Source organism: Ciconia boyciana, chromosome 8 (genome assembly GCF_034638445.1).
Source record: "Ciconia boyciana chromosome 8, ASM3463844v1, whole genome shotgun sequence".
Taxonomy (NCBI): Eukaryota; Metazoa; Chordata; class Aves; order Ciconiiformes; family Ciconiidae; genus Ciconia; species Ciconia boyciana.
Window position 1 is genome coordinate 30028162 of NC_132941.1, and position 25703 is coordinate 30053864.

A 25703-nucleotide genomic window follows, 5' to 3' on the forward strand; every position below is an offset into this window, starting at 1 on the left:
CAATCCCGTGGATACAGCAAGGAGCAACACAAGTATTTGCTAGGAGGCACTAAGCCAATTCACTCCCGTGTTTAGCTGCAGGGTAGCAACTTCTGAGTTTTTGCGAGCAGGGTGAGAGGTAGCACAGCACATAGCCTGTAGCTGCACAGACTGGTAGGCTTTCATAGTTCCTCCCAACACAGAAAAAGGGAGAAATCTTGGGGAGGAGGGCACAGACTGTCTGCTGGAGGTCCCCACATGCCAGCTCTGCACCTGTGCTGGAGGATGGCAGCCACCCCCAATGCAGCCCATCTCCCCACAAAGCAAAAAGAGATGCTGGAAAATTAACATTCAGAGTCACTGTGAAACCCAGGGGGTGAAAAGGGTTAGGTACTCACTTTTCTATGGCAGAAACGTGCTTCGTCTCAAACTTCCCTTTGGTGAGAAGCTCAGGGGTGATTCTCCCCTCAAAGAGCAGCCCCTCCTTGGCCATCTTCACCAGGATGAGCCTTACCAGCTCCCCCATGTACAGCCCGCTGACCATCTTCTCAAACCTGCAGGAGGGGACAGCAGCAGTCACCCACCTGTCCACGGGCAACACTGGGAGGCAAAGCCCAGCTGTGCCACTGCACCGCCCAGCCCAGCCCAGCCTGTGGTTTGCCTCACCGCAGGCAAAGTCAAGCTTTCTTGAACTGCTGAATTTATAACACAAGTGGAAAAGGGAGCGCGGAGTGGAAAACAAAAGAAGCAAAGCTCACTAATAACTGCCTCACTCACAGCTGCTTCCCAGGATTAAGGGATCCACGGTCAATCTCTCGATCAAACTCGGTCCTGATGTCTTCTAGCGAGCCATCATCTCCAAAGGCCCCCCACTCCGTGTTAATGCACATCCTGCCCTCATCCCCTTCCACCAGGTCGATGTGCCGCATCTCCTCCATGTAACAGGCGTTGGTGCCGGTGCCTTTAGGGAAAGGACATCAGAAGGTGCTAACCAAACAGGCCAGGCAAAGGGAGAAAAGCCACGTGCATGCTGCAGCAGCAATGTGCGTTACCAATGATCAAGCCAACTTCGCAACGCTGGTCATCAAAACCACAGGTCATCATAGTCCCGACGGTGTCATTCACAACAGCCATGATATCTGCATCGTAGTCCTGACGGAGGAACAAAACATTACTTGGACCACATGGCTTCTCTGGAAAATGTTGCTTGTGTTTTATCACCGGTTTGCTTATAACAACTAATTTCAGAAGGAACAGGAGACGAATAATTTGTCTGAATACCGCAGCTCATCTTTTTAAATATCACCTGTTCTGGCTGCCAGTTCCCTATCCCACGTACCCAAGAAGACAATGACAGCAGACTAATGCACCAGGCAAACAATAGAACAGCAGTAGTGTAATTCTAGAGAGCAAAGACCTGCTCTCACATAAGCACCCTTAGGCAGGAAAAAAAAGGGCTATACATGAGGGAGGGAGGAACTCTGCAGTTAAACATCATGGAGAAATTTGATGCAGTTGCTCGAGGAGTCTATCTAGAAAATATTCCCAAGTTACGTATTTCTCATAGAATTCACTTAAAACATCTACGAGTTTTCTTTCAAGTGAAGATTTTAATACAAAAATATAAGCAAATAATGCAATTAAATAAGCTATCCAAACGACATGCACTCATTCCTTTCCAGCTTCTTCAGTGTGTTATTCTACCTGATACCAAGTCTGATGACAGTAACTGACTATAGTAATGTTGTTCGGTGACAGTAAAACTCAGGTTTGCTTAAGAGTCCACAACTGCCCAAATAGAGCAAATACTGCCCAGTTTCCAATTAATTTGAATACTGAGTAATCAACATATCACCTGGCTGCAAGCATTACACAAACCCAAATTCATTCCATCTCACGCTCAGTGCCTTTTTATTTGTTTAAATCAGCAACCTGGTCACCTTCTCCCTTTCTAAAATAAGCAGTGAGAAACTGCAGGGAGCAACACAGCTCACTGAGCCTGAAATCCCCCTTCTCTTCTACTTTATTCCTTTCCTGCTCCCAAGCAAGGCAGTTGCAAAACTCAGCTGACCCCAGACTATGAGACGCATTTTCTCAGGAATGGGACGTGTCGGTATCGCTGAAAAGCTGCGGCACTGACACACAGCACTTTCTCAGTTTTTGGAGAGTGATAAAATTGCTGAAGGTTGCCAGCGACAAACCACAACATAGTAACTCAGTTTTGTCTATGAGGAAAATCACGGCTTCCACACAGCGACTCTGACGTTGCTCCATTTTCCCAGCAAACAGCAAAACCACACATCTTCACACAACAGAGCAGAGCTGCACCATCAGTCAGATCACACGCTGAAGTCAGTGACATGAAGGATGGTCCCTGGCAAAGAAACGCCAGTTTGCTGTGATACAGAGTTAAAAAAAGAATGAAGTACAATTTACCCCACGTTTCTTGATGGCCCTGTTAAGCAGCCTCACAACATCTGCTCCCTCCACTCCGCTTGCTTTGAAGCGTTTTGTCCAGGTTATCAGAATACCCTGATAAAACAAGAGACCAATATTCAACAGGATGCCACAATGAGACACAAATTGGTTTCTTTTTCCTTAAAAACAAGATTTTATACTTCAGATGCATCTTTGGATCTCTTTTCTTACATGACCTAACAACCCAACCTAAGACAATTGGCAGTCTGATTCTCACTGCAGTAAGCTGAAAGATGGGAAATTGTTTTCCCCTCCCTTGCTAGAAAATGGTTTGTTTGCATTTTGTATTTTCAGCCCACTCTTCTCCCTGTTACTCCTCGACAGTTTTTCTTGGAAAACCATTTAATCCTTTTGGGCCATGGAAATTGACTGCTTTCAGAAAAAGCTGACTGCGCGGCACTGACTGAAGAGAAGGGATGTGATGTTTGTACGTCCAGGACTCGGCCGCAGCAGGGATCAGACTGCTGCACATTCGCTGCCTGGAATCCCAGCTGTCCGGGCTTGTTTCACTGTGGGATCATGTTTATGGGTTGAGGCAAAGGGAAATACTGGAAATGTAGCAATGTATGTCCCCGACTTACAGCATGGATCAAAAAGGAAATCCTGGTATTGAATTCCTTGTCTGCAAACTGTGATAAAGAGCCTGCAAATCCCCCAAGGTAATGACTACATCTGATTTTTTTCTATTTAGATAATGCCTGCCTGATTCAGAGCATTCAGTATACAAGTAAATAATAACAAAAGAAAGAAAAGAGCATTGATAGTAGTTGACAGGAAAGACGACTCAAATCAGCTCAGCTTTTCATACCCAGCACAATATTCACATCTATCAGAACAGGAGTCCAAGAAGCTAAAAACAGGAAAAGCTGAAGCCTACAGGCACAAGCAGCCATTGCCCACGTGTACGTTTGCCCATATCTCAGCTTAAAAATCAACCACGTGTCATGTGCATGTTCGCCCTCCCAACTGGGATAGCTACAGGGGACAGAAGGGTCAGGGCAGCTCTTTCCAGACCAGGAGGTATTCTACTACCACTAAACTACAAACTCAGTTTGCGTAAGTTTTGCCACTGTGCTGCCCTCGTTAGCATCATTTAGAAACCCAGCAAAGCCCCATGCTGCTGCGCAGGGAAACCATGGGCAAAGCCCACTCCGCAGGCACAGTTTTAATGGGCAGAAGGGCCCCTTGTTCCGCATAACTTTCATCATTCAGGAAACTGGTCAAACCACACTGGCAAAGAGCAGCTCCTCTCAGCGTGACTGGCTGCTGTGCTGGAAGGATTTTTTGCTTCACCAGCAAGGCCTTTGGCAGCAGGGAGGAACCCTTGGAGTGCAGTAGCGTTGAGCGGGACCCAACCATGCGGTGCCATCTTGCCACCCTTGGAGAAACCAGGGACAACTCTGCCTCCTTCTGCTCGCCAAGCACAAGAAATTAGCACCCAGACAAGCACAGCCTCACAGAAGCAGCAATCCAGGAACAAATGTCCCACAGAACCCAGAAAAACATATTCTGCAAATGCCCAAAATATCACAAAAACTCTCAGAAAGAGAGTTTCATTTTTGGGGGTTTTTTAATTAACAGACACCCTCCCTTGTCCATTACTATCCTCCTCCACTCTGCTACTGCTCATCTCCAGGTGTCTACAGGTGTCCCCAAGCCATCCCACATGCTACCTGCCTACCCCTGCCCCACACAAGCATGTGGGCTTCCATCCCAGCTGGCTTGAGCAAACCAGCCCACAAACAGGCGCCTTTCATCATGCAGCTAAACAAATTTTCTCAAGGGCAACTCAACTTCACAACCACATCCCCAGCATGACTCTGCTGCAGTCAGTAGCCTGAGCCTTACCATGCACCACGGCCAGATTGGAGAGCTGCACCAAAATCAACTCATCTCTTCTGAACTGATGCAGGAAAAGGCAGTTCTCTGTTCTTAACTACATTCAGGCCCTGAGTTAGTAAGCACCCTTGGTTTCAGCTCTCGGCATTGCTCAAGAAGTATGAAATGTAATAAAAATTGTGTCTCACCTGGCCCTCCTCAGCACCAACATCTGGGGAGCTGTTGCACCAGGCTAACCTAGAGACCTGCAAGCTAGAAAAGCAGGTCGTGCTTTAACGGTGAAACCTCTTAGCATTTTGTACGGATTTAACTTCCCCACGTTAATTTGCTACGCCGTTGCCATAGCAATGCTGTACCAGGAGGCTGCTGAGTCATTTGTGATACAATGAGCAAAAGAAGGAAAATACGGTACCATCCTTGTCAGGGGAATCTCATCAGTCACTTCATACAACGCTGGCTATTTCCATCCCTTTTTAAAGCACGTTGCTTCCAGGTGGCCTGCCTGATTGTCCTCAGTGCTGAGCACCCAGCCGGTGGCATGGCTGAGCACTGCTGCTCAGGAGGGAGACTCTGATCCGGATCAGTGCGTACACTTGTGAAGTTCAGCAAAATCTGAGCAAAGGCTGCTGGGCTGGGTCCTTCCCAGTTACAGCCCATGGAGAGGTGAAAAAGGCTGCACAGGAGGCAGGCAAAACCGCTCCCATGTTTACATGGTAAACCATAATACTGAGGAGCTTACGCAGAGGCAGTAGAAAACATCAGATGCCTCTTCGTCATCTGTTAACCAGCTCTTTCAGACAGAAACATAAACACAAACATGAAGTCTGACAGTGAAATATAACACTCATTTATCCTGAAAATGAGACCTGTCTAGGATACTGCTTTCATAGCAGTGTTTTAATAACATGGTAGCTCCTCTGCGTATTAAGAAAATTGTGAAATCTTCTTACCTCATCTAGCTTGGATTGTCGACACGGGAAAGAAAATGTAAACCCTACTGGTAATTTCTTGTCTTTGATTTGTTGTTTCTCCATAAAGTCTCCCAGGCATTCAGCAACATGATCAAAAAGCTATAAGAAAACGAAAAGTATAAAACCACCACAATTAGAGATACAGTTTCAGGTAGAAAACATTTCAAACTGCATATGAAAACTGTACTGAGTGAGGGGAAACGGGAAAATATCTGCTCCAAATTTTTAAAGATATATAAATGACATAGCTATGAAAGTACTCTCAGGCAGTGTACATTAACACCTTAATAATTAATAAATTATGAAATACATTGTCATTTTACGCACCTAATTCTGCATGGCATCTTTTACACCCATATAAAAACACTTTTTCTGAAACAAGCAGCACGTGGCTCTCAAGCCTGCTATAACCCTTCTACTTAAGATTTGATGAAAACAAAAATGTTCTTTTAACTTTTCAATAACAGGAAGGAGCACTCCAAAAGAACATTTGGGATCCAGTCCCACAGGAAGTTGAGCACTTTTACAGTGATGCAAAGAAGGTAACATCTGCTTTGCTCAAGCATTGCTGAGACCAGAGAACCCAGCACTTTGCAGCAGCCACCCAAAAGGACATCGTCTCTCAAATCTATTCCTAAAGCACACAACAAACAAACAAAAAGGAAACCCAGGAGATTCATCTAAATATTTTACATGCTCTGAGAAACAACCTGAAATGGGAACATTTTCTACATTTTTTAAAATGCTGAACTAAGCAGGCAGCCTGCATGAGGCTCGCGGGTACCAATTCCCACCCAGACACCTCGATGGCCCCTCGATGGCACCCCGTGACAATAGTACTATGCGTCCCCGCCAGCCAGGCCAGGAGCCAGGCATACCAGGGAGTGTGTGGGCACGAAGGCGATGGATGTCTCTCACACCGAGCTGTTTGGAAAGCCCCTCAGGTAGATCACAACACTCAAAGCTGAAATCAAGCCTTAGCAATTGAAGCAACAAAAATACACATTTGTATCTACCAGTACCAAAAAGCCAGACATGCCTTGAACTGACCCATACCACAAATGGATGCCAAACTATTAACAAGTCGCTGCCTGACCCAGAAGATAACTGTGCTTCACATTTTAACTCCCTGCAAAAAATAAAGACCCAACCCTATCTGCAGCAATGGTGGGACGAGGCCAGGAAAACTGCCCAGAAGATTGAGGATAATTGGGAGGGAGTACAAAAAGATATCTGTTGGTTGCAATTAGCCTGCGCAGCTTTATTAAGAACAATTTACAGTGTTTCAGAGAGATGGGAAAGCACTACAGACAGGCTGCAACAATTACAAAAAAAATGAAGAGGAATATTTTGCCCTTCGAAGCAGGTCAAAAAGTGGTATGTGTAAAGTTACAATTTAACAGACCACCTTTAAACCCATTCCTAAAAGGAGGTCAGATTTGATTAAGCAAAAGTACAGTAGTTTCCCAAGGAAAATGTTGCCGTTCGTTGTCCTGGGCAAATCAAGGACATTTCACTGAGCGCACACAGTGAAACGGCATGGGAAAGCAATGTATGCCGCTGCACTTCTGTAAGACTATTTTCAGCTGTCCAGACGAGGGAGAGAGGAAAAGGAGTTATGAAAAGAAGAACTATAGTAAAGTAATAAAATATGACAACTTTTCCAGGAGGAACACAGAAATAACAGGGAGCGTGTGTTTTTATTATGCTTTCCATCTGAAGGTAACTTGCTAAATACTCAATCCTACTAAACTTTCAGCTGCTCCCAGGATTACAAATGATAACCAGGGGCTAACCTCAAACCCCTCAGGAATTCAGAGAGCAGGAAGCAGAAATATTGACTGTGGATGTTGCTACAAAAATCCCTCTCATGCAATGAACCACGACTGCATAGAGAAGAGACGGGACCTGCTTTGTAAGTCCAACTGCAAAAGACCCCTGTGCATTCCCAATGCACTCCGGAAAGTCCATGCACCTGCCAGTGTTTGCCCGTGCAGTCCCAGGAGGACCTGCCGAAGCTTGCCTCTATGAGTTAGCAAGCAAGCCTGCTGCAAGCAATGCACCGTGAGTCATTAGGGCTCTGGGCTGGCAGCGAGGCGCGCGAGCATAACCCGTGCCACAGCCTGCACGGGCAAATGCAGTTAACTATTAGCCACATTCTTGACACTACAGTAGCAGTGTCTAGTCAGTAATGCATGATCTGGCTGTGCTACTGCTTTTAATAAAGCACAGAAGGAAGGCACTGCTCAAAAGGAGAAAAGAAAGAGAGAGGCATTTATTAATTTTGCTACCATTGACAGTCATAAGATTTTTCCTAAGGAGACTCAAGGAAGCATCTGTATGTGCCCGTGCCCATATTAACATTCTAACCTTACAAATGCCAAATAATTCTGACAGGACAGTAGAGGCAACAGTACAAAGTTCCTGTGGATTTCATTAAAGTAGGGCAGGCGGATTGAGGAAAAATCCAAATTCCCATCCACCCACAGGTGCACAGTAGGGAACAGTGTGAGCCCAATATTTTATCAAATGTCAAAGAGATGGACAGAGCGAATGCCGCAGCCAAGAGGAAAGGACCAGTCAGATTTTACCCCTTTATAAACCTGAAGCGATACAACCACAAGACATTGAGCAATATGATATCAGGCTTCATTACTTCCTCTGGCCCTGAAATTGCCTGCTCAGGTTGGGCTCCGAGAAGTCTCCACAAGGATGCATTTGGCTGGCAGCCAGCAGACTCTGGCAAGCAACTGAAGATCTGAGCTCAAGCTCAAGCTTCTGAATGGGGAAGACTTAAGTCTCTATGAGTCTCTATGAGCAAGGAAACCACAGCTTCAGATCGGGAAAACAGACACAAATCCATAACCTACCCCCAGTGGCGGCAGAACACAAAAAGCAAAACCAAACTCAAGCCTCAGGCACGCTCCTGTTCTCCAAGTTGACACAGAAGACAGGCTTCTTACAAATTTTAGACCTGCTATTACACTGTTGAAGTCAATGAAAGTTTTGCCTTTGACTTTGACAGGGAACTGTCTCCAACTGGCAAAGCTGTCAGCCCATGCCTGACAGATGGGTAAAAATAGAAGTTTGAATGCAATGAAGTAGAAAATATCAAAACGAACCATGCTAGTGAGGCATGAAGCCATAAATCGCAATCCTTTCAATAAGCTGATTACGTATTGGACTTTAAGAGTATAAGTCACTGAAGTTAATGACACAGCTTGCTGAAAAACATATTAGTAGCCTACCCCACGTGGGCAGTTCAGTCCAAGTATTCCACTAATCTGGCTCAGAGATTTTGGAGAACCTCAACCATACGCATCAGTCATAAGCACCAAATCATCACCTGCCTGTGCACCTCCCGGGTATCCGCCATGCTTCCCTGTGAAGTCTCACAGCAAGCGTTTTAGTTGTGGTTGGATATTGTCATGGGACAACTTCGAACCCCGATGCAATTCTGATGATGCTTCCAGTTCTCCTCTTCTTTTCCTGGTACTTAAATACTGGGAGCGACTGTTCCCTCAGGGTCACTGGAAGCCTTGCTCGCCTCTCTTTCAGTTTAAAAGCCATGACAAAGCCTATCAGTCTGAGCTCCACGCTGCTGGTTCCCGACAGTCAAATGCCCTTCGGATATTTAAAAATTAAAATGTAAACATGACAAAGCCCTGGAAAGAATGCAGACCTGATGTCTCCTTTCCTGGCTTCTCCTTACCACCCTTATCATGTCTCCATCAAGTCTCACCTTAAGTCAGCCTGCTTTACCTCCCCTGAACAGACACTTGCCCCCAGGTGTGCAGGCAAGCCCTGGTGCTTGTCGCTCTCCAGCTCCCGACACCCGTCTATGGACAAGCAACCCCGTGCTCCAAACCTGCCTCCAGACAACCCACCCAACTTCCCAGCCTCCACCAGCAGCAAGCAGCTCAGCTCAGCTCCCCTCCAAAACTGTTCTGTGGGAAAGCCGCTGCACAACCTTTTGGCCAGATAACAAAGTAATAATGTTAGGAAAAGTCTTTACAGGAAAGGTATTTTATTGCTGTGGTTCAGGTATCACAGCAATGCTTATATCAGTGCTACTTACAAGCCATGATTGCCATCTTACACTCACTATTGCATAAGAATGCAGCAGCAGTTACTAGATACATACATTATGGGTATTAAGGTGACTACAGAAAATATATTACAGGTAGAAATGCTGTTTGCATAATTTTTCTTTTTTTTTCTCTTTTGTTTATTCTTCTGAAACAAGCTATAAGTTTCCTCCAGGTCTCATACTCCTAAATAGCACCTCATTCTAGTAAAAAGTGTAAAAAACGTGCTGTTTCCAACAATTAAAATTACCTGTTTTGTCTTACACTGACACGGAGACAAATCTGTCAGTAAAATATTCGTTGTAATCCACTTCCTGATCATAAAAAGAAAATAAATTCTTCCAAAGAACCCAATGTGAAATCCAAGTAAATGGATCCAAACATTTTCTACTTGTCCTGGTTTCGGCTGAGATAGAGTTAATTTTCTTCCTAGTAGCTGGTAGAGTGCTGTGTTTTGGATTTAGGATGAGAATAATGTTGATAACACACTGGTGTTTTAGTTGTTGCTAAGTAATGCTTACACTAGGCAAGGACTTTTCAGCTTCCCATGCTCTGCCAGGTGCACAGGAAGCTGGGAGGGGGCACAGCCAGGATAATTGATCCAAACTGGCCAAAGGGCTACTCCATACCATATGATGTCATGCTCAGTAAAGAAACTGGGGGGAGTTGGCCGGGGGGCAGCAATCACTGCTCAGGGACTGGCTGGGCATTGGTCGGCAGGTGGTGAGCGGTTGTATCACTTGGTTTTTTTCCCGGGTTTTGTTCCTCTCTCGCTCTCTTGTTGTTTTCCTTCTCATTACTACTACTACTACTATTATTATTTTGTTCCAATTATTAAACTGTTCTTATCTCAACCCACAAGTTTTCTTACTTTTGCTCTTCCGATTCTCTCCCCCATCCCACTGGGGGGGAGGGTGAGCGAGCGGCTGTGTGGTACTTAATTGCCGACTGGGGCTAAACCACAACACTACTCTTGGAACACGGGAGACTAAAAAAACCCCTATCATTTATTCAGCAAAAATTAAGTTGAAGTTGTGCCAAAACATTCTATCAGCTTCCTGTAATTTTTCTAATGTACTTGTACTTTTCATGAACACTGAGTTGCTCAGACTGCCAGGACAGATATGTGGCTTTAATGGGTATTTCTATCCCTCATCTAACATTACATGGTTGGGGGTTGGTCATGCCCTTTGCTTACAAAGACTAAGTTGTTTTCCTGCTGTCCATTCCTACCTGTGGAAAGTAACTTTACTATAAAAGTCAGAATTTTTATTTCTAGGCCATTTTTTCCCCTCACTCACCCAAAAGTCTCCCACACAATGACAGCAGATTTGCAGCACCTATGCATGCCCTATTACAGTAACTACTGCTTATTTATTTTCAGTATCGACAAAGAGCTGTAGTCAAGTCTGTGCATGCTGTAGGTGCAACTGTTAAGATGCTAAGGTCATTCTTGTGGTGTTTTTCTAAAATGGCAGTGTGAAAGCAGCTAATCTTTAGAGAGACGTCCTAGAGAAGAGGTGCTTACCCGTGTTCCGCTGCCGTGCATGATATCTTCAGGCGTATTATAAATTTCACTTTCCATTTGTACCGTCTGCTTTTTTTCATGCGATACCTTCACCCGCAGAATTCGGAAATAAGAACCGCCAAGATCCAGTGCAATGAAATCTCCTTTCTCTATGTGGAAAACAAGACACAAGTAATTAAAAATTGCATGCAACGCAAATCTGGGAAACATCAAGCTCCGTTAAGTACAACGCATAGGGAAATGTCCAGTGCCTATAGCAAGGAAGTTCTAGCTGCAGGGTGTCCACATGAAGCATTGACCTGATTCCCTCCAATTTAACATAAAGCTGGTGCAATGGCAATGCCAATCACTATTGATACACAGGCAACTGCAATGAGGGTTTATCCAAAAAGAATGGACTGACAGAGGACAGTCTGTATCCAGATCTCATGATGAAGCTGGCAGACAAAGATCTCAGGAGAAAGCCAAAAATACGTTGAAAACAGAGACAGTAAAATGAAGGGATGCCAAACCACTGATAAGGAGTTTTTTGCTGTAAATGAACCTGTGCCATTTTGGCAAATAACAGTGAATGGTGGCTGGACTGTGCACTATTCTAAAATTAACAAATTACATACAGATGTAGTTAAAGCAGGAACCACTTATTCCACCCCTGGCAGCTGAGATTCACTACAAACTGCAGTCAGATAACAGAAGTCAGAGAAACAACAGTCTGAAAAATCACAGGGCAGCCCTGCGCTGCTGCAGGAGTTATTCAGCAGTTGCAATCCCTTGCACAGAGCTCCTAAATAACTCCCCAGGAGCCAGGGAAAGAGTTAGGATGCCTCCATCTCCCTCTGTGGTAGAGAGGGATTTGGATTTCAAATGTCTGAAGCCAAATCCACTACCCTCCGCAGACTTCAGGGTGTAATTCAGGAAACAGAGACGCGTGGTCTGGCTATCTGAGGAATGACACTTTCAGCACCCCCTGGAGAGCAAGGCAAATATATTTGACTGAACTGCTTGTGCTATCTCACCTTATCAAAGCAGGAGCAAACAAAGACAGCAATTGTTAAAGTCTGCAAAAAGATAATATTTAGGGAAGCAGTGCGCACAACTTAGCACACAAGAGTGCGTGTCCAGACTGCAGTTAGTCACCAAGGCTCTTTGCAAGCATTCGTGTCCACGCACGGCATCCCCGGGCTCACCGAGGCTGCTCGGAAGGCAATGAAGCAGAGGTGCATGGCACTTTCTCATCCTGGTTTCCTCATCGATTTGTACCTTTCTGCAGCATCAGAAGCGTCCCATGCCACGGGCAGGATGAGCTGCCTCCCCCACATCCTGCACCACCGATGTGTATTGCCAGTCCCATCCTGCAGCACTCTTTGGCCTCTTTTCATTCTTCCTTCCAACTTTAAACTATGACTTTGGGGAGGCCATTCCCAACATCACCGGTTTTTCCATTTCTACCTAAATTCAATGTGGAAAGACCTCTAGCAGTTGGGAAGATCAGTACCTTTTGATGTGTCACCTCAAACTTCAACTCAGCTCTCACAGCCTTCTGACCCCACGCTGTCACCAAAATAACGGGTATGCAATTTATTCACGAGGATTTCTAGACCCAGACTTGCCTCTGAGATTACCCTGCCTAATCTCAGATCAAAACTCCTAAAGCCTGGCTTAGTGAGCTGCTCCTCCTCATTGCCCCATGCACCTCCAGGAGCCCCCTCCTGCTCAGCAAAGCTGACGAGCTGGATGAAGCGTCCCTCAGGGCAGGACCTGTAGCAGGAACAGCCTGAGAGAGGCAAAGACACTGCAAAAGCCCTTATGGTTTTCCAAGGTTGCAGCGTAATACAGCAAACAAAACACTGTCATGCGAGAAACCACAAAGAACACTAAGCTCTGTACAGACAAACGTAGCAAAACGACAGTGGGAGCCCACAACTCCTAACAATCCTCCTAATTTTACTGCATTGCAATGCAACTTTTCCTTCTTGCTGCTTAAAACATGGGCAAACTCAGAGTTTGCCAACATACAGATCTTGCAGCGCTTCCCTACCTGTTTCTGAACAGTGTGGCTTTACACATCACTTTGCTCCAGTACGAATGTCATTTAAAACGTGAACATACCCAAACTGTAGATGCAGTTCCCATTATCGGGTTTAGCATAACAAATTCAGTAACTCATAACCCCCTCCACCACAACAAAACTGGAAACAAAACATTTACCACAAGTGTCTCATTAAGCCAAATACTCGAATAAGCTTTATCATATGAGTATCATTTGTCGAATGCAAGCCATTACCTCCAATAAATAATGGAAAAATAAACACTGGACCAGATGGCCCTTTACCAAGCCTGAACGCATGTTGGTACATACCTCAAACAAATACTGCACTTCAGAAATATCTTCCCTGGCAGTAAATTAACAGATTAGCATGTTTGATTTCCAGCACCATCAAGCTCATCGCAAGGTAAAATTTATTAAGAACTATCCTTTTCAGTTAAAAGGAAAAAAGAACTCTGAACTAGAATATAAAGCTTTCTGTATGCAAAGTAGCAGTTTTCTTTCAGTGTACTTCAGGAATTAAACACAAGCAGCAGCATTTAATCTATGCTTTATAACACCAAGATGCAACCAAACCTGCTGTAAATTAATTTAGGAAGATCCTTTGAAAGCATCTTGAATTAACTTGCGATACCGTTCTGGACACTGTGGACAAAAAACCTTGGGGTTTTTGTAAATTAAGCAGCTCTGAATGAAGCAAAAAACCTCCAATAACACCAACATCTCCAGCATTACTCAAAAGCTCCTTGTTAATAAAGTACACAAGCACAGATCTGAAACTAAACAACAGTATTTTTCTGAATAGTCAGCTCTCATAATAATAATCAGACTCAGAGGAAAGAGCTTACAAGGCAGTAATTAGAGACGGGCCAGAGAAAAGGGCAGGCTTTCAGCCTCTGGCTTTTACGGAGGGACAGCTGAAGGCAGAAATTGCCGTCGGCCGGAGCCGAACCCACACTTTGGGCACAGCAACACGGACACATCCCAGAGCCTTTTGGAGGAAGAGGGAAGAGGGCTCCGTGTCTGCCCTGGCTGCATCTGTGTGACAGCTGAGCCGGACGTGGCAGGCACATGCAGGTGAGTCAGGGAAAGAAATGCCATGACACCCACCCACAGCAAAGATTGCTCATACCTGGGGTCAGAACATGCCTTTTCTAGGCAAACAATGGAATGGTTTTCCCTGCATTTCTAACAACTATCCAAAGAGACTCGCAACATGCATATACAGATTATTATCATGTTATACAGAAATTGTCTGGGGCAAAGCACTGCCTTGCTCTCATCCATGCTGCAAATACACTGCCCACAGTGTGCCTGTCCCGGAGAGGCCGGCAGGAGCCAAATGGGCACAGGATCAAGAACTGAACATCCCATGCACAACACACAAGGTTGCTTTTTTAAGTAGGTGTGTAATACATGATCTGAAATTAATGCCTTGACATACAGACACGCATATGCTCAGACCAGGGCTACCCACTGCTCTGGCTCATGCTCAATCCCAGCAGCGTTCAGCAATCCCTCCCACCTCTCCTGGCCAGGCACAGATCCCCTTTTCCCTGTGCCATATTGCATCTCAAAGTCTCCCTAGTTTCTGCCATGGAAAAATTTACAAAATTATTTGACTCACTGCAAGTGGCTCAGATTTACTAACCTGCAGTGCCTGATGGAGCAGGGTACTGGGGACAGGTCTGTGCTCAACTGAACTCAAACATGCATGAAGGAAAAAACAGGGATTTCAGAGTCGGTAAAAATGCTGGGATTCCACACAAAAGCCCTCAAGTCACCTCACCTGTAAACCCTTAGAGCAACCTCTGCCCGTGACCCAGCTGTGTGTGGCGGCTTCTGACTTTCTCAACAGGCTGCGAATTTCAACACAACATTTCAACATAACAGCCAGTAGTGCTAAATTAAGGGAAACACAGGATTCAAATTTGTTCCACCTTTGGGTTTTTTTAGACAGAGAATCACGTTTCAACTAAAAAGCTTAAGGTGGCAAAAAGCAACAGCAAAGCAGAACTATCAAAGATTTCCATCTGCCAGACAGCGCCAAGTAACACAAAGTACCAGGCTCCATGTTCTTTCACCCCATAAATTCTTGATTTTAATGCAAAAAAACCCTCAAAACAGGTAACCGTGTTATGCAGCTCCTGCAACTGTGCAATTTCTGCACACAGGGACATAATTTGTGGTAGGCACCAAACTACAGTTAACCAACTCATGCTACATGAGAAGCAAAGCTAGTGTTACCACTAAATAATAAACACTATTATATACTGTTTATAAATATATTTATATACTCTATAGTTTTTTTATATATATATAAACAGTAAAATAAGTAATAGGGGCAATCTTGGTCTCAAATACCAACACAACATCTTTTTGGTTTCTGATAGCTCTTTGTGCCACTTTTATCAGGTACAGTGAGCACAGAAAAATCGAGTCCTACATCTGATGGAAAAAGCTCAGTACACCAGAGCAGCAGCTTTTGAGCCACACACTGCAACCTCCTTGAGTTCTCCAAGTTGCCCTGAGACAGTCGGCAAGAGGCAGCTACAAAAAGCAAAACAAATGCCAGGAAGCTCAAATTCAGGATATAAGGGTTCACACTTCCACTAGGGAAAAAATAAGGAGAAGAGACATTGAGTCAAACAGCAAATGACTAAAAGCCACTGTATTTGTTAAGACTCTAGATCACATGAGTGTGAATCGCATAAATCAAAAATCTTCCTATGTGAAGTATTGATTGTTGGCAGACAAATCTCAGCATAAATGTATTGATTGTTAGTGGACTGATTGCTAGGAAGGGCTCTTCCATTGCCATCACAGTGGGTGTGACATAGGAATCACAAAATCCTCCAGCATCTATGGGAACAGACCTGCACACAGAGGGGAGGCTGTCTTCGAAATGTTGTCTGGGCTTGCCAGAAAGCAAATTGCTCTTGTTCTTGGTAGCGCATTGGTGTATTTCTAACAGGTTTCCCATGAAGCACATCATGTTTAATATGGAAAACAAATACTCAGCTCCTTACCTGAACCATCAGGAATGGACCTCACAAATGTAGGAAGCATCTTCACTGCAGCCGTTGGGTTAAAATCTCTGGAGAGGCCGTTCTTCATCTCTCTCCTGAAGCGAGCCATAATGTCTATCAGCGTTTCGTCAGAGAGCCGCATGGCGTAAAGGTATTTATCAATCTGGGGAAAAAGACAACCACCACCATGGAGTGAAAGACTGCCCTGAGGTGCCCGAGCAGGGCTATACCTCTCTTTAGTTGCAAGAATAGCGTATAGCCCCGGCTTGGCCCCGGGGCTCTGGCCAAGCTGAGAACACAGCTACACGCTTCATGCCTTGTCTATTGACTCAAAATCAAGGAAAACGTGCAAGCGCTAGGACCTACGTGAGCTGAAGAGCACCCCATCCTACTGCCTTCCCAAGGCAAGACTCAGACATCACTCTGCCTCCTCTTTTCCACACAAAACAGTTCAGCCACAGCCTCACACCACTATCCAGCCCTCGCCCCACTTCTCAGCTCTCCTGACTGTCCATGAGCTGAACAGCTGAAGCTAAAGACCCCTCTTTTGGCACCTTGTGCCAGCTGGGGTGACGTGAGTGTCACTGCAGTCCACAGAGGTGCCTTGTATTTAAAGCCTTTCATTACGAAGGACTTGCCACAGCAGTTTCGGGGCTACATCCCAGGCTGAGAAATTATTTCTGTGCAGCAGACCATTTTCCCTATCCCACTCCAAAGCTATCACAGCCAGAGGGTCAAGAGAGGCAGAACTTGGCTGTGGGCAGGTAGCATCTTCCTCCTCAAGATAAAACATCAAATTAAAAGTTGCTGACTTCTCCCTTATGGCTTCCCAAGACAGGAACTTTATTTACCTCCCTGGAAAAAGGAGGCGGTTCCAGTTTTCCAATAATATTGCTTTCCATAATATTACACCCATCTTCAGCATCAGGAAGAGTGAGAGATGCTTTGATGCCTCAAAAATACAACTTGGCCTTGAGGGGTTCTTGCTAAACACACGTCCCATCCCTTTTTACCTCAGCTGCCAGTCTATTCTTGCCTTGTTTCATTATCTGCCCTGGAAATTTGGTTCTGCAAACAGCTCAGACCGAAGCCACACCTTTGGGATCACTTTTACTTCCAGCTTAGCAGGACCAAGACAATAAAACCCTGCCAATGTTTTCTGCCTTCAGCAGAACTGGAAAAGCCACCTCATTTTAAGCCCCAGGCCATCTCTGTGCCAAGGCCACCTGTATCTCCTTTGCTGCTCTGGAAGCCTTGAGAGCAACTAATCTCTCAGCTAGCATTATGTCCTAACAGCATCAACACCTCAATAAAACACACCATGTGAAACGTATGTATGCAAGTGCTCCGTATACCAGGGACTATGAGACAGGAAGCAATGAATAATGCCTTTCGTGAAGGAAATGCAAACAATCAAAATGTAATTAAACCCTAAACTGACCATAAAACCAGTGCCAATTTAATTGGTCCTGCAGAAAGTACTTCTGTCTGCACGTAGTCAAGGTCTGCACGAAAGATAGCATATCTCTCCGAGCCAGACACCCTCCCACCGTGACCAAGCATTTACAGAGCTGAGGGAAGAAGGCATGGATGGACGGCACTGCTGGGTGCAGCTACCTGGTCTGATCCTGAACTGCAGGGCTGGGGTGGGGGCCAGGCAAGCCTGAACCGCAGGGCCACAGCCAGAGGCTGCACAAGCTGCGAACTGTTCAGTGCCATCGCTTGCAGAGGAAGACCAAAACAGTCATCGAATAAATGCTAAGGGGAACTTGCAGTGCAACAAAATGACACCATGTGTTTGCTCCATGAATCAGTGAAGTGATGGTGCAGGCATATAGCTAAACATCCCAGTTGTGTCCTGTGCCGCCTCAATGGGCTGACAGCCCTGTCGCAGAGACAACCACAGCCAGCTACTGGTGTCATTTCACTCCAAGAACAAAAACCTGGACAGGATGCACCCTCTCTGCAGCCCCAAACAGTGTGTGGACAGACGCAGAGGCTGGTGTCAGGCTGAGCAGGAAGGTCTCTCCTCCGCGGCAAACCCTGCCGTAGGTTTTTTTTTTAGCAGATACTATCAAGCCATGATGTCAGAGCATGAGGTTATTCCCTTTTAAAGGGGGGGAACAAAAAAAACCAAACTCTTTTAAGGCTGAGCTTTCAGCAGCCCACGCTGCAGCTCAGAGGCCTGATTCCCCAAGTCTCCCAGTGAAAGCTACACATCATTCACACAGTCAGACTTCACTGTGCAATTAAAATACCCCTCTACGAAGCCCCGCTGCCGCATCCTCCTCCCAAAAACAGGGCTGAAGGATTCCCCCCTACCAAAAGCCCTGTTGTAAATGCAGGTTTTGGCGTTTGCACAGTCAGGACCAGACAAGGCCGCTCTCCCCACCTCTGCCCCTATGCTACCCTCAGCAGCGAGGGAAAAGGGGAGGGAGGGCTCCTTTTCCTCCTGTGAAAAGCCACCGAGCGCCGTCAGCGCCCTTACATAACTGGGCTGGACCCTCCTGCAGGCAGGGAGCATCGCCTCGCGCTGCATCGCGTTGCGTCGTCGAGGCCATCTTCAGCGCTGAGACTCACGGGGCGAGAGGGGGGAGAGGGGGGCTAAACCTCAGTTTGAAACAAAATCACTCCTGTGTGTTACAGTTTCCAAAACTAAAAAACAAAAGCAGGTTTGGTTTTTTTCCCCCAGGCAGGAAAAGGGTTAGTCATTCTGGCAGCGCAGCTGCAAGGGGAAAAGTGCTGCTCTCCTGTGCTGGCAGCACAGGCGGCCCTCCGAGCGACAGCAGCCCTCCGAGGGACAACCCTCAGCAAATAGCTGTAAATAACCGGGGGGAGAGAGCTGGAGGCTGGATTATGGGATGGAGGTTTAATAACTCCCTGCTCTGCCTGCAATAAAAGACGATCAGAAAGCAAACCTCAGCTTTACCCGAAGGGAAGCAGCGGAGGGGCCGGCAGCGCCCGGCAGGACACACAGCCCTGCTGAGGGTCCCATGGCTGTGGCCCCGTGGGAGATGGGTGCCAGCCCTTCGCGGGAGATGGTGGAGAGCAGGAGCAACTTCAGGCAGGCAGTCGTGTGGGCAAGGAGCAGAAAACACTCCTTTATTTAGCTGCCATCTCAGAGCCCACCCCCCCAGGAAGGACATCTTCCCAGAGTGCCACTATGGGAGCCCTCCAAGAGCTTTTTTTTTTTTTCCTTTTCTTAAAAACGACAGCCAGACAGAATCTGTGAGCAATTTTTTTAAAACAGGATTTCATAAGCTGAACCATATGCATGTAATTTTTCTTGGTCACATAGGAAAGACACTTTTTGTACTTGGGGAAAAGAAGTTTGTGAAAATCCAGCCATCGCAGCAGCCTCCACAGGAAGTTGTGAATAATTGTAAGTGCATAATGAAACAGACAACACTAAGGGCCATTCCTTAAATGCATTCATTCCTCATTCCCCAGACACTGACAACAGTCAATGGTATCCAAGAACAGAGCACTCCCACAACAATTTCAGAAATCATTAGCACCTATTTTACTGACACAGCCTTTGCACAAAAACCCTTCAGCATGTAAACATTTTTCTGCAGAACTAATCATACTCCATACTCCCTTCAGCATCAGGAAGATTCATCAGGAGCCAAGGCATGTTAAAACAAGTAGTTTAGACATCCTGGAACTGTTTGTGCTTACTTATGATTTATCAGATTGGTTCCTAAAAAGCCTTTATACTGGCAGGTCACTGCTACAGGGCTTTTTTTTTGGTGCTACATTTTATACCCCATTCCATCACGTTCTTTTCAAGGCTAAAGGACATTTAAACGTCACTCTTGGATTGCAAGATTTTTTTATTCTTTCGTCAGGTAATACGACAAAAAGGTATTGTTCCCCTGACAGACAGAAACCAGGCAACACCTACAGGCTCCCTTTGCTGGGGCCAGCTACTGCAGGTACAAACCTGTTGGAAACAAAGGTACTCAAAGGCAGTTTTACAAAAGCTCCCCTGCACACAGACCAGTGGCACAGATGCCAGGGATGCTCTGTGGTGCCCGTGCCCCTGAGGATGGAAGTCAGCCTTTTAGAGAAATCGAGGCCTCGGCTCAGGCTGTGCAAAGTCCTCTCTCACAGCAAGGATGCTGAGCTCAAGCTGCTGCCCCTGGAGGAACACAAACATTCAGGGAGCAGATGTTTTCAAAAACATCTGGATAATTCATCCCGCTTGGTGTAAAACCACATGCCTATTTATACGGTACAGGGCATCATACTTCACCAGCTTGCTTTTGCACAGCAGGGTCACGTGCAAGTGCACGTACACGCGGTTTCATGGGAAAATGTGTCCTTGCAGGGGCTGCCAGGCCACGGGGCTACCAACGCGTGATGAACCACCCACATCCTCGACACTACACATCCACCCTGCCTGCCCTATTCCTCCCACTCGCCACGACTCACCATGAAAAATATTCCAGAAACTGCAATGTGGAAAAAAATGACTGTGAAACTTAAGTGAGTGTCTAAATCCAGCAAAACCAGTATGGAAGCAGCACATGCTAGTTCTTAGATCCAGGGTATCCTGAGGGCCTGAAACCACCAGCCCCATCTGTGTCCCTCAGCAGGGATCCCACCACAGAAAGGCAGCGCTAAGCATTAGTGCCACACAGGGACGGGAACCCCAAAAAAGGAGGAAACGGGGTGACAAGGGAAGAAGGACATTCAGCCTCGGAGCAGCGGAGGCCCCTGTAACAAATCCATTCCCAGATTCACCTCGCCAGTACTTTTAACCCTTTCACACCCCCTCCCGTGACCCACAGCAGCATCCTCAAGGTGACCTGCCACCTGTGCCACCAAACGCTGAGCCGATCGCTGCCACGGACCAGCAAGGCAGAGGAGCAGCCACCGCGGCCAGGAGCCCCACGGGGCAGAATGGCGAGCGGGGGCAACGCCTTGGTCGTCACCCCCCGGCTGCAAGCACGTACCAGCAGCAAGTGCTGCTCTTCCGGAAGCAGCGAGGAGAGGGAGGGACCCGAACTGAAGCCATGCAGGCACGTATTCGGTGCGCGGCACACCGAGGCGGAGCACAAGCCCCCTTGCCCCGCGGGGTACCAGGCAGCGGAGCCCACCGGCTCCCAGCGGCTGTGGGGCAGCAGAGCAGTGGGGCAGAGCCTCTGACTGCCGCAGAAGCCCTCCCTTCAGGACAGCCAAAAGTGAGGGAGCTCAATATCCGTTCCAAAAGGATATAAACAGGAAAAGACGTCTTACATCCTCCAAAACCAGTAGCCTGCCTTTTGGTTTTTTTATTGGATTTTTAAAATGTTATTTTATTTTTCAGACAAAACCAGATTGATCCATAAGAATGCTTTACAACTCCCTGGCCAAATGATTTCCCGTGCCATCAGACAATAGCAGCCTCATGGTGCCAAACCGGCCTGCAATAAATAACCCCAGGCACACCACAGAGTTTCCCCCGTGCCTGCATGCTCCCACCGCGCCTTCCCCACGCAGCCCTCCTGCTGCTCCTCGGCCAGCGCGCACCCTTGTGCTTATCCGGGGTTTCTAAATATAACAGGCGCAGCGAGACAGAGGAGGCCTTACCCAGGCATGCATGCCTGGTGCCAGCAGCAGCACTTAGAAATCCTCCGGGAAAAGGAAAATAAGGGGCCTGGGGAAAAGGGAGAGCCACGTACGTGGGGCCCGAAGACGCAGAGAGCTGCAGGCTGTGTGCAGCCTTCAGCTCCTCGCGAGAACGGCCGGGCGGAAAAGCAAAAGACCTAAACCACGGAAGGAGATGTGGAAAATATGGAGCACTGTCTCAGGTTTTATCCAACAGAGGAGTGGGCATGGGTGAGCATGTCTTGAGTGGGGCAGGATGGGTCACCCACACACAGGAGCTGAGGTCTCCCCAGGCACAGCCGGAAGCCCAAAGGGAGGAGGTGCTCTCCTCCCGCCGGGACAAGCCCCGAGACCACTACAAATCAGCCCTGCTAACGCTGTCGCTGAGGCTTCCACAAAATATTTTAGGGATGCCTTGAGCAGGCGCTCAGCCATGCGCCTAGGTGGGCCACGCAGCACCGCTGGAGGAGGTGGCAGAGGGGAAGCCTCTGCTTCTGGACATCAGTCCGGCTCTGTGGCAGGGCTCGGTGGTATTTGCAATTATTTTCCCAATTTGTGTCCCCGCGTCCCTAGCCCCAGGCTCTCCGCTCCCTACAGCTCTGCAATATGCTCAGCCGGGACCTAACTGCCATGTTTTTATTTATCCTGTGCTCTGCACCCGTTTCCTTGTGGCAGTGCTAAACCCTAGGGCTATACCAACCATACAGCAGCAGTCGCCTAATGCTAAAGGAAAACAAAAGAAGCCCATAGCAATACTACTACTTTTTAAGCACAACTGACACCCACTTCCTGTAAATTCAGAAGCTGCAGTGACACATAATTCAAAAACTACCTGCTCTTCGTCACCCCCATGCTGGAGTGACAGATGCCCACAGGCACCCTAGGGAAGAAGGGGAAGGCCCCTCTCCAGGGATGCTGGCGCCCACAAAAAGCCTGAAAGGCTAATCACCGTCACCGCCCCCCTCATCGCCGAAGCCCCACGGTGTGGCCCCCGCTTCGCCGAGCTGGGTTGCCGCGGCCTGACCGGCAGCGAGCTGGTGTGCATCACCCACGCCCGGCAGCCTCCACAGAGAAACCCCGCTCCGCTCTCCACCGGGGATGCTTTGGGGGGCCGTTTGGCTGGGCTTAAAAACGGGTTTATTCCGCTTTCCCCCACAGCAGGGTCGCTATGGGGACAAAGCAACAAAACCAACGGGGGGGGAAGAAAAAAAAAAAAATTTAAAAAGCGGCCTGGCCTGGGGGCGGCGGGCGCAGCCCTCCGCCGGGGGTTTCATCTACCTTTTTGACCTGATCCTCCTTCAGCTCCGTGAAGTAGTAGGCCAGGAGCTGGGCGGCGATCATCCTGCCGGCTGCAGCGGGCGGCTCCGCGCACGCAGCGATGCGGCGCCCGGGGATGGCCGCGCCGCCGCCGCAGCGCCTCCCCTTCGTCCTCCTCTTCCTCCTCCTCCCTCTCCTCCGGGCCGGCCCCGGCCCCGGCCCCGCCCGCAGCCCCGCTCCCACAGCCGGGCGGGGACGTGCCGGCCGGGCGGCACGGAGCCCTCTCGGTGTTATTTCTGGCAGGCAGGGCGGGGAGGAGGAAGAGGGCAATACCCTGCCGTACCCCAAAGGGTCTTTTACAGCAGCCTTGGAGACAGACTGCTGAAGGCTCTCCACCACTCCTTGAACTCTGCTGTGGTATGGCAACCTGCAAAAAACCAAAAAAAACCCTAAACCGAAGGTTTGTTCAGAAGAGCCTCCACGCTCAAAAATCTTTGAGAAAATAGCAAAACTGCAGGAACCTCCTCCACTAACACCGAGCATCCCCTGCCCTGGTGCGATGCCTCCTCCAGAGCGAGCGGGACCCAGCCTGGACTCCCTGGGCTGCGGGCTGAGCTGCTGGGAGACTTGCAGGGGCACCCTGAAAGGCGGGTAATTGCTTCGACTCTTGTACTTTTGGGGATTCCACATTCATATTCCATCAGCAAAATCCCCACATCAAATAACTGACGGACAGGACCTCCCCTCCCCGTGTGTGCTCCCCATGCTTTTTCCAGGTTGGGGTGCATTCCCTGGCACCCCAAGGAGGCATCCACCACCGTGAAGCCTCTGAGGGCCCCACATCCACATAAGCAAAGAGACGCAATGCCCCTCTGAAAGCCGGAGGCCAAACGCAGATGCCAAGGTGACACGTGTCAGCAGCCCGCAAGGTTTTTGCCTGCGCCCTGTCGGTCCACCGGGACAGGAACACACACCCATGCAAACAGCAGTGATGCTGGAGGCGTGATTTGCATAGAGATTGTCTGCTGAAGTCCAAGTGATTAAAAACCTGTTTCTTGAGTTTCCGGCTTCCTTTTCAGTGCTACTTTAATTAAAAGGTTGCACTGGCCAAAATCACAAGCTGCTTTAGCAGACACATCCTCCTTTAGACTGCCCTAGTCACTGCAGACAGAGTGGGCAGGATTTCCTTCTCCACCTCACTGCATTAGCTTTAAGCTCATTCTCAGTGAGATTTTCATCAAGTGTTTCACTGATCTGCATGTGTTACTCCTGCTCGTTTGTTTGGCAAGCTAACGAGCAAACATGCCTGCGCTCCCCGGCGCAGGCTGGCTGCCTCGCTGCAGGCGCAGCAGCATCGCCATGCGACCAGGCGCAGTTGGAACTCACAGGCAGCACAGAAACGTGGGACTGAGCGGCATCCTCCCGACAGCGTCCAGCAACGTCACCCAATCCCTTACATGGGCTGACCGAGCTTGCTCTCAGATGTAATTCACTGTTCAGCCATGCTCCTCCTCTTCTGCCAGTTAGAAACTATCTTTAATTCCCAGCCCAGGCTCGCTCCTGTTTTCAATCCATCTGTCATCTGCTAAACCTTGTCTTTCAGCTGAAATTGCTCTCCTCACTCTCAGGTGTTCACTCTCTATAAATACAGAGGAAAGTAACCATATACGTCCTCAACTTTTGCTTCACTAGGCAAGACAGACCCAGCTGGTTTTTGGTCTCCTTTCCTTGAAAAGCCCAGACTGGTTTAACAGCCTTTTTCCATGCTCACTCCTACCTGAACTCATCTCTATCGAACGTGGCAGCTAAAGTCAGGTAAGTTATTCCGGAGAAGGCCAAAACCCCTGCGCTGACATTCATGGTTCTCCTACTGGAAATATGTCACCAAATCCCTTCCCATTAACAAGCACAAACCCTGAGACTCCCGAGCTGAACTGGGATACCAAGATACCCCCATGCCATCAGCCACTGCTCCCAGAAGATGGCAGACCTTCCACCCCATGCCAAAAAACATCCCTGTTCCTGCTTCCCCAACATGGCCAATGGAGTCCTGGCTGCCAGAGATGTCCTCACCAAAAAGCTGCCCTGCAGCAGCCCAGATCAAAATATAGAAGCAAAAAGTCGCTTTCTGCACGTGTGCATTTACATTTGCCTTGTGTTGCTGTATGAACACAGCCTGGCACTGCTCAGTTCCCGTAGGCTCTGTGTTCACGGAGCTGCCTCTACACAAGGTTTACAAGCCCTACTCTCTATCCCCTCCAGCTCAGATACCTAACCATCACCTAAATTATATGATACTCACCTCAGTTACCTTGCTGCGGGAAGGCTTAGTCACTCAGTTAAAACACTTGGACAGAAGCTCAAGTTGTTTTTAACTAATCTTTGACCAAATGAAAGCAATTCAAACCATACCCTCTGGCTCTCAAGGAATTTGAATCAGCCAGCTAAGAGTTTGGGAAGTCCAAAATATTCAAAGTGGTTATGAGTAAGAATGGTCTTCTCTTTAACACGACGCCTGTCTTAAGAACATGCAAGAGAAGACAAGTTTGTTTTCTTCATCTGCCAAAATTGTCACTTAGAAGTGAATTGAAAATGTCACAGATCATTAAGGTGGCTTTTGGCTCCGCTGACCATTTGTATTACAGCATATTTCAAAACTCACCAGAAACAACTGCCTCAGGTTTCCTTTAAGAGTAGTTCAAAGAAGTTCAAAACATCACTACTCTGAAGCCCTCTTGGTTCTGTGCAACAAAAATAAAACCCACACACATTACAAACCCCCAAATAAATTAAAGAATAAAGTATACACTTAAGCAGGAGGTGGTTCATGTAATAAAGAATAAAGTATACACTTAAGCAGGAGGTGGTTCATGTGACAAAGTCGAAAGCAGT

The 25703-nt window shown here is 47.5% G+C and overlaps 1 protein-coding gene across 1 annotated transcript in view; it reads right to left on the minus strand.

Moving 5' to 3' along the window:
- Nucleotides 1-22986, minus strand: part of LOC140655213 (hexokinase-1) — a 39877-nt gene extending 16891 nt beyond the window's left edge. The window contains exons 1-8 of the mRNA XM_072869376.1: nt 22833-22986; nt 15960-16122; nt 10884-11032; nt 5247-5366; nt 2416-2511; nt 1032-1131; nt 757-940; nt 378-533 (exon numbers count right to left, since the gene is read on the minus strand). Of these exons, the coding sequence (XP_072725477.1) occupies nt 378-533; nt 757-940; nt 1032-1131; nt 2416-2511; nt 5247-5366; nt 10884-11032; nt 15960-16122; nt 22833-22895 (1031 nt within the window). The 5' untranslated portion in view covers nt 22896-22986. The remainder of the gene's footprint in view (nt 1-377; nt 534-756; nt 941-1031; nt 1132-2415; nt 2512-5246; nt 5367-10883; nt 11033-15959; nt 16123-22832) is intronic.
- Nucleotides 22987-25703: the final 2717 nt, after the last annotated feature.